Genomic DNA, 9,457 nt, shown 5'->3' with positions numbered 1-9,457 from the left:
TACTTGCAATAGTGGTCTTCACAGAATTGGCAACATCTCTAGCCAAAGAAGTGATGCAGAGTACAGTTTATTCCTATAAATAAATAAATTAAATCCTAGAGGATAAACCAACATACAATTAATTCTCCACCATCACCAAGTCTATTTACAATATCAAACCAGGCACTTTCCCTATCTGTGTAGTTGCATAATTACACAATTGAGGTGCGATGAAATACGTATATAAATAGTCCAATTAAATAACAATGGACTACTTTTTTGTTTAACACTAAGCAAATATTTGCTGGATCACTGTTTCTGCATTTCCGTTATACTGGGCAAGTAGATGAATGGCGTCTCCTCGCGGCAGAGCAAGAAATTCCTGAAATAGTAACAGCATGTGTAAATACCTGTTCGAAACTGCATCGCCTGATCTACTCATGGATTTAAATAGTGGGTGAGGCCGTGCTTTACATATGAAGCCGAGAACTCACCATCACTTTCAGTATTGCATTTTCATCACATCCGATATCGCTAGATGAGATCTGATTAGAACTACTACCATCTTCCTGCATCCTCGTGTTACTGGAGGATATTGTAGCTGGAGAGGAGCCTTGAGTGCCCGTATCAATAGTGGACTTAGAAGAAGCAGAATCTCCTAACAAAGGACCGCCATGTTCTTTTAGCGAATTGATCCACAAGAGCCCCTCAAATTGGTCTTTACACATTTGAAGTTTGAACCATTCATTGTGAGTGTGGAGGCTGGCCCTTATGATCTTCATAAGCTGGGGTTCTTCGATCCCAAACCTCTTGCCAATTGCAACCTTCACTCGAGGTGATTAAGTGTACGTTTCACAAATAAGAGAAGGCAATATAAGCCAAGACATTAAGATATTTTCATATTAAAACAACAATATTGACCAATAATGCTCGATTACTAGATACAATCTGGGTGTACTTCAAGAATAATAAAGAAGAATGAGAAAGGAAAAACTATTATCATGATGACTTCTTTTAATCGGTCCAGGGTTCTTTTTCCATGGTAGGGGAATGCTCAACCAAGAAACCAATCCAAATAGGTCATACAAAATCTAACAAATAGTACACAGCTTCCAGATCATGATTTAATACAAAGGGCTGGACAGTATAGTAATGGCCAAGAAGAAAGGTGCAACAAGATATAACCAAGAGTTGTAAAGAAAATGGATGTAAACTAACAAAAAAAACACACGAGGGAATCCCATACTAAAAGCACACAATACCTGAAGGGAAGTTGCCAGAGCATCTAAGGACAAATGTTTGCTGCTAGGTTCTTCACTTGACCGGAGCAAAGTGAACAAAGTTTCTTTCAGGGGTTTAAGCAAGGCTGAATAATTAGCAGCCAAAGGGCCCAAATGAGATGAGGCAACCTTCAATGCAGCAGAATGATCACCCGCTCGGACAAGCTTAAGGAATTCAATCTGCAACCAAGCACAGGCATGTAAACACCTCCCTCTAATCCGATGTATGAAAGTATCAAAAAACTGCAGAGACGCAAACCTGCTTCAGTTGGAAAAGTAGCGTTGGGTTCTGAGGGAAAAAATCTGGATTGAGAGCATTTATTTCTTCAACAACCTCTGCAGCCATTCCCTCACTAGCTAAATCCTTCATACCCAAAATAATCTCATACTTGTCAGCCATGCTGCTTACATTTCTTATAATGGACTTTTCGAGATCCTGCACAATAATAGCAGTGACGAGAAGTTCCAACATAGTAATTTTTTTTGGAAGCAGAAACCTAATCATGAGAACTTACCAGGTTTGTGCAACCAAGTAAGGCAGTAGCACCACCAACACCATATTTGCAGCAGCTTCCAGTGAAAGCTTCAGAAGAAGCTTCAAAAGTTTCATCTCTCCCCCTCCATCTTTTACGTTTGCCCCGATCCACAGTTCCACTTCTTCTGTTTCTTTGAAAAGCTCTGTTGTCTTCCAGCTGGCGTACTCTAGTGGTACTACAATCTTCACTAAGACTGTTTGGTTCACAGGGATATCGCACATCCATATCAGAACATTGTGAGCTCACTGGATCTTTTTTAGTATGAGAACCTCCCATTTGAGCACTGCTCACTGACTTATCACTGTCGGTAATAATGGAACATTCGGATAAACTGCTGCTAGCTTCCCATTTATCCGCAGTTTCCATTTCAGTTGCAGCATGCAATCCTGTCGTTGACAATGAAATTATTAAAACAATTGCTAAAAGAATATTCAATATATTACTTCCAACTTCAAAGAAACTAACTTTCACCCGGGTTTGTTGGATCAGGGTCCACGATACCCCTATAAATGCAATATTCATGAACAAGTTCATCAAGCACCGAGATGTCTACTTTCATCCGGCATAATTCATTCTGTGATAAAAAACAAAATGTACATAAGCCTCAAATGCAATATCACAACAATAAAGAATTATGAACTCAAAGCAACAAAAAAACTTCATTTCACATTGAGCTTCCACTTTACATCGAGCAATTTAAAAACTGGAAGGATGTAAGATAATCTGGTAACCCACTGTGAGAGATACTCCCTCCATCCCAAGATAAGCGAAGCACTTCTTTTGGGCACGAGATTTAAGGAATTGATATTTAAATAGCTAACGTAGAGAGAGTAAAGTATGAGAGTGCGAAAAATAGGGAAATAAAGAGAGAATAAAGTAGGTCGAGAATAAAGTAAGAGGGGGGATTTTTTGCCAAAAAGGGAAATGACTCACATATAGTGGGACATCCCGAAAAGAAACATGCCTCGCTTATCTTGGGACGGAAGGAGTATCTCATATTCACTTACTGGAAAGTGGGGAGATTTAGAAAAATAATTTAACATGTAATTTTCCATTTAAAACCAGGCGATAAGACTTCACCATAAACTACTTCAGTGAATCGGGATAAAAAGGGTTGCACAACAAAACGAAAAAGCCACTTTTACTTGCAGATTTGCAATCATGAACTTTTAAAATTATCATGTGACAAGCAATGAACTTTAGAAGTTCTCCATTTCATCTGATATCAGGCCCTTGACGCTGATATGGGGTTTGGGGAGGGGGGAGGGGGGAGGGGGGGGAGGGAGATAGGGGTCTTCAATTATTTCCCCACTTCATTAATACTGAAGCACACAAGAAGTAACACCCAAATCCAGTGGTAAATCACATGGTTAAAAATCCTGGTCAAAGTAATTGATAGCATCCGTTTTATTTGTCACCACCACCAACTTGAGATACTTTTTAATGTTAAGACTAAGGACATACATCACATTATGTTTTATGCACAACAGGGTTTTCCCACAAAGAAAGTAGCTTTTCTTTTACTCAGACCTCAAGCCCTAAGCTAAACAAGCACTTAATAATAAAATAATCCATTAAACAATATGGTGCTTAAATGATTAAGTGACATGACACCAGTGTTGTTAGGGTCGCGGGTCGCACCGGGGTGATTGAGTGAAATTTTGGGTCGCAGGGCGATGAGTCGACCGGGTCGTGCGCCCCACCAATCAAACGTGGTAATAGTGCAAAAATTGCATAACACGCTGAACTTTTATTTTTATTGACCTACCATTTCACCCTATTAATATAACTAAGTTGTAGATAGGTTTGTGCTCTTATTATAATATAGGTAATGTATTTATATAACAGCAGCTTATAAAGAAAGAGAGATGCATAATTGCCTATGAAATATTAATTAAACATTTGTTAGAAATGGAGAGCCGAGTAAGACAGAGATGGAGAATGTGTTAAATATTACTCTGTCTATGAGTAATGAGAGAGAAAGAGAGACTGCCTATTAATTACTATAGGAAAACGTGCCAGCAGCCGTGCACCACTAAATCATTTATGTAATCTAGGAGAGTAAAAGTTGTATTCCATTTAGTATAGGAGTATTTAAATATTATAGGGACTGTTCATCTTCTATTTTCTTTCTTCTCCACTTGACTGCGACCCACAGTATCGACTCCGGCTCAACCCAATCGCCCCCGTCGCCCCAGCCGCGCCCCCGTATCTCGATCAACCCACCCAAGTTGGGGCGGTGCTGGCTGCGACCCTGGCGACCGGAGCGACCCAAACGACATTTTGACAACACTGCATGACACTGACCTGAAATGCCTTGTATAGATCACCCTTGGCAAACCTCATGCTATCAATGGCACCCTGTCTGGTTAGCTCCACTGCATGAGCAAGGGCTTGAATGTCCACCTGGTGGGTAAACCAAATATAAGTAAATCCTGAAGAGGCCAATGTGGTTCTTTGATTTTGGATTACTAAACCAACTATCTAAGTGCAACAATACCTCATCAAATGGAGGCGCCTCAAACAAACTCTCTTGTGGTGTAGCAGGGGGGTCACGCTCCTCAAGGAGCAGCCTCTCTGTAAGATTGGCTACGGGTGATGAAACTCCTTGATGAAGGCAAAATCCTTTGTGTATACTGCATATCACCAAACATTCAACAAAGCGACATTAATCTCAAAATAAGACGAGCACGTACGAATTTGTGCAGTACACAAAACTGTGCGCGGTATTTTGAATCCAATTACAATGTGTAATTAAGTTAAACTCCCTACATAATTATATAAACAAAAGACTAAAGACATACCTTATCAAATACCTCAATGTCATGGTAAATATAGGATCATATGCTTGTAAATGGGCCCGTAATATAGAAGATAAAAGCCCTGCAATCTCAAACCTTCTTCTCTCAGACCACTGAAACAATTACAAATATCACATGAGCATTTATACAGAATATATTCATGTCATATGTTTGCTCAATAAATAATACAGATAACTCTTATCGTTGGAATTTACTCAGGTTTAAAATCATGATCCAAACATCACTGGCTTTCCAAACAGCAACATCAGATGCTTGAGATAAAAGAAATTGTTTAATAAGCATGTACTTTTGTATCAGCTATGAAACACAAACCCTCTTCCACGTGATATGACCTACACATGCTAACTAAGCACGATATGACCTACATATTACAACTTTTATCATCAAAATTCAATTTGGAGGTAATACATGAATTTTGTTTGGGTGATTTTGCAGATAACACGTATTCAAGCATCCAAACTGTATAATATGTCAGAACTTTGAACATATACAAGATAATTGAGTTAAACACGCGATTTGGAACTTTACTTTCAAAATTATTATTTAGATTAAAAAAAACAAGGTTTAAAGCTCCTAATACATATTGGATCATTGAAATTAGAATCTATTTTGAACTTGAAACCACAAATGAAAGTATACCAACTAGAAATGGCATGGTCAGCGTGTAGTAAGGACTAATTCTCTAACACTGAGCAGACAGAAACTAGTTTTTATCTTAACAAAGTGCTGCTTAAGTAATGAATAAAACTACTAATCAGAAAGTGAACTTCAAATATTGGAATTTTCTCAAGAGAATTGTTTATAAATTTTCTTATCAATTCCCTGAATATAAGAACTTTCATCCAGCTACTTGTCTTTAGCTATAAGATCATCAAAACAAAAATTAAATATGCAGCCGAAAAGCAATATAAATATTACACCTTTATACAAGAAATTTGCCGATCTTCAGATCAATGATAACAAGGTGGCAGAAAACTCTATACTTCAATTATAACAAGACTAGGCCACCTGAACAGCATTCTGCAAGGCTGCCTACATTTTCTTTTCTTTTTCGTGGATAAAAAATACTCCTAATCATTCTCCATACTTTTTAGAAACCTAAAACACGAAGTATACATCTAAGTACATGTAGTATTACTTCGTGCAATCCATTTTTTTCACATTTTACACTAATTCTCTTACTGATTAACTAAAATATGCAATCCAACGGAAGAGACATGCCACAAGCTCATAATATCTCACACAATTACACACCTTTTAATTAAAAAAAAGCATGTCCCAAAATAAAATGGCTCTGGCTTCAGCCAATCAATAAAAACAAGTTTTAGAGCAACACAGTCTTGGTCATTAAATTTGAATCAAAATTCTAATGGCAGCCTAGCCCACCTTGCCCACCTAGGCAGCTTGCCACATTTTAAGGCCGACTGGGCCATATTTGCTGAGGCTGGGGCTGCCTGGACACATTCTGGAACACTGATTATGCAGAGTACTTGAAGATTTATACATAAAAACTCTTTAAATCAATCTGTCCAACAAAACTATGAACATAAACTAAATAAATAGCATGTTCTGTCACATGAGAGGATGCAGTATTATCATAACGAAATCGTATTTCAGGTTACCTCATTTGCCACAGGAGACATCTGATCATCTTTGTCATAAATAAAGGCGAGAAGAGCATGTTTAAATTCCTCATATGCTTCCTTCAATTAGAAATATAATTGAATCAGCAACAGGCTAACTCCTCAACACTTAACCTATCAGTATTCACTAACACGGATAATAAAAGGTACCGGATAGGCATCCAATGCACATGGCGCAAGAGATTTCCGCGCACAGTCGATCGCAGAATCACGATCACCGGACGTCCCCTTCCTCAACAGCTCAATGAATTTCTAATTCCAAAATAATAAAAAAAAAACGAATTACAAAACGTAACAGCGATTAAAAAATCAGAAGTGAAGCGAAAGTGAGCGCGAGCGAGTGCCTGTTTCTGCATACGGAAGAGGAGGCGGTGATCGTCGAGCACGGCGGGGGCGTAGCTCCGGAGGAGGTCGATAGCGGAGTCGATGTCGCCGGACTCGACGGAGCGCCTGATCTGGAAAATCAGGAGGCGCCAGCGGTAGGAGGAGGAGGACGAGATAGAAGACGGCGGCGGCGGCGAGTCGTCGATCAATCGCTCCGATTTAGCGAAGTCGATGACGAGAGCATCGAGCGCTTCCCAATTTACAGGCGTGGAATCCATCGCATCCAGTAGAATTGCTATTATTCGCGGCGCTTCTACGTCTGAATTGAGTGTGTGTACGGTATCATTTCCCTCTCTTTCTCTGGTGTGTGTGTGTGTGTGTGTGACGATTGAGAAAGGCGTGATCTTTATGTTGAATTTAGATGGATAGAAATGAAATCTGCAAATAGGTTTTCGGATTCGGATTCGGATTTGGATTTGGATTTGGATTTGGATTTGGATTTGGGGAAAATGGAAATTGGCTTCAGTGAGACGGCGCCGACCGATGGATAAATTTGGCGATTGTTGTGCCACGTCGGCATTCAATAACATGAATTAACACCCACTCACAAATTAATACATTTCGTCTGAATAAATTTTTTATTGTTAGTAGGGACGTGAATGTAACCCGTAACTCGCGGACCGGCCCGAATAACCCCATAATATAGGGTTAGGGTTATAATTTCGCAGCCCGAATTTAAAATCGGGCCATTCGGGCTGACCCATTCGGGTTGTCGGGTTAGGCGGACTGACCCGTTCGGCTTACGGGTCGGCCCGTCGGGTTGAAGGATTCTGCACAGCGAGCAGTTTTTGTAACGATCATAACTTTCTCTACAAAGCTCTGATTGAGGCGTGCAATATATCCACGCGAAGCTCTTTCGAAGACGAAGAGAATGATATGCATTAGAGGTTTATCAGACTTCAAAATCGCGAGAAACATTGACTCAAACAAGGCTGCTGCACATCACATATTTTGTGTACATTTTCTAATCCATTTTCTATCATTTCTCAACAAACATGTAAACATACCAAAATATAGAAATATAATCAAAATCATCCAAGACAACCCTCTAAAACCATGCAAAATCCAAATATGTCAACCGACTATATAAGGTCACGAAAAAAATCACTATGTGCTTCATGCATTCATAAATACTCGTATATAAAAACTTTCTTATAATATATTTTCAATATAATAGTGCAAAGTGTTTTGACGTCGCTTCGTCATTGAATTATGCGTACTTTGATGATTCTTAAAACAAAGATAAATTATTATTTGACTTATTTACAGCTGGAATAAATTAAATTTGACCAATCATAATTCAAGAAAACTTAGAGTTACTCCAATTAGCTAGCATCTTCATAATTCACTCTTTAACAATTCAAAATATTTTTGTTACATCTACGATGCACCTCTCATGTTATGAAAATTTTATTCAATTGTCTACGAATTGATTTATGTTTGAATTTTGAAACAAAGTGTTGATTTATGTTTTAAATACATAAACATACACATACTATTGATAGATATTTTGTAAATAATTATGTAATGAATAAGTTATTTAAATTTAAATAACGTAATCTTTTTTAAAAATACTAAAGAAAATTAAAAATACGTATTTCATTGTTGAATGATTAATTAAAAATATGTATATAATTAAAGAAAATTTAAAATACGTATTATTTTTTTGAAAATATTAAAAGAATTAAAAATACGCATTGGCCCGAATAACCCGGTGGGTTAGCCCGAAATCCTAAGGGTTAGGGTTAGGGTCGAACTTTTATAACCCGAAAAAATCATAGCCCGAATAGCTCGTACCCGAATGGCCCAACAACCCGAACGGGTTGGCCCGATTGACATCCCTAGTTAGCAGTGATAAATTAACAAAAAATTGTACTCCTAGTATATACAAAATAAGACATTATAGATATTTTATGTAGAGCTGGGTAAATATACTGAAATACCGCAATACCGCACTTACCGTACTAAAATTATACCGAAAAATATCGAATTTGCGGTACGGTATGATACCTTACCGATAGACTTCGGTAAGGTAAAGGTATAGATTTTCGTATACCACGGTATACCGCACATTCGGTATATACCGAAAATGAGGTATATACCGACTATGTGGTATTGTACCGTTATTAATTTATACCAAACATATGTTATATATCAAAAAATAAGATATTTACCGATTATATGTATTTATATATTTCAATTATATATTAATATAAATAATACTTAAAATTAACAATAATTTAAAAAATAGAAATTAGGAACCCTAAATCTCATATTGGGATCATTGAAGAAAGAGAAATCATTGCGATATGCAGTTTAAAAATAATTTTCACAGAGAAACCTCCTCTAACTCCTAAAAAGAAGCGGTAGCCCATATTGGGATCATTGCAAAAAAGTAAGAACGAAAATGGGTAATGGCAGTTTAAAACTAATTGCTATATGTAACTACTGAACTACTGGACAATTGAAATATCATGTAGCTATGACAGTACAAGTGGATTGTGAAATCATTTAGTATAGCGATGCAAATCAAGTCTACTGTATGGATTTGATGGTTGAAGTTTTATTGATTCGAATCTCATCAACAAGATTTGATTGTGATGGAGTTTTAATGTTTTGGACATAATTTAAATAGGTGAAATTTTATTTTATATATTTGGTTATAAAATAGGATTTTTTTGGTATGAACCACATGTATAATGATATGTCATACTGCCACGACACAACTTTGCTAATTATTACAAGGTTCGATATATCGTGACTAGGGTGGATATTAACAATGTGGGTTGAGTACGAAAAGAAGGATTTAATGG

The 9,457-nt window shown here is 37.4% G+C and overlaps 1 protein-coding gene across 2 annotated transcripts; it reads right to left on the bottom strand.

Annotated features, from left to right (window-relative positions):
* On the bottom strand, positions 1-7,097 carry LOC121805372. Of its 2 annotated transcripts, none has more exons than XM_042205191.1 (12): positions 6,605-7,097; positions 6,411-6,512; positions 6,240-6,320; positions 4,600-4,709; positions 4,296-4,431; positions 4,103-4,201; positions 2,267-2,369; positions 1,775-2,181; positions 1,519-1,695; positions 1,242-1,439; positions 474-803; positions 1-361 (listed from the first exon to the last, which is right to left on the bottom strand). In XM_042205191.1, the coding sequence occupies exons 1-12, from the start codon at positions 6,860-6,862 to the stop codon at positions 269-271; spliced, it is 2,094 nt and encodes a 697-aa protein (XP_042061125.1). In that variant the 5' UTR covers positions 6,863-7,097; the 3' UTR covers positions 1-268. The 2 variants fall into 2 exon arrangements, with proteins under 2 accessions (XP_042061125.1, XP_042061124.1); XM_042205190.1 differs by having other exon boundaries at positions 2,261-2,369; positions 6,605-7,095.
* Between the last annotated feature and the right edge of the window lie 2,360 nt (positions 7,098-9,457).

Source organism: Salvia splendens, chromosome 5, assembly GCF_004379255.2.
Source record: "Salvia splendens isolate huo1 chromosome 5, SspV2, whole genome shotgun sequence".
NCBI lineage: Eukaryota > Viridiplantae > Streptophyta > Magnoliopsida > Lamiales > Lamiaceae > Salvia > Salvia splendens.
The sequence above is the reverse complement of the archived record's forward strand: the minus strand, read 5'-3'. Positions and strand labels throughout refer to the sequence as shown.

Excerpts from the sequence above, each read along its gene's own strand:
- LOC121805372 (XM_042205190.1), bottom strand. The coding sequence starts at position 6,862 with ATGGATTCCACGCCTGTAAATTGGGAAGCGCTCGATGCTCTCGTCATC. Across the intron at positions 4,202-4,295 it reads AGGCGCCTCCATTTGATGAG|GTGGACATTCAAGCCCTTGC; the intron begins GTATTGTTGCAC and ends TTTACCCACCAG. Across the intron at positions 804-1,241 it reads CTCTGGCAACTTCCCTTCAG|GTTGCAATTGGCAAGAGGTT; the intron begins GTATTGTGTGCT and ends CCTCGAGTGAAG.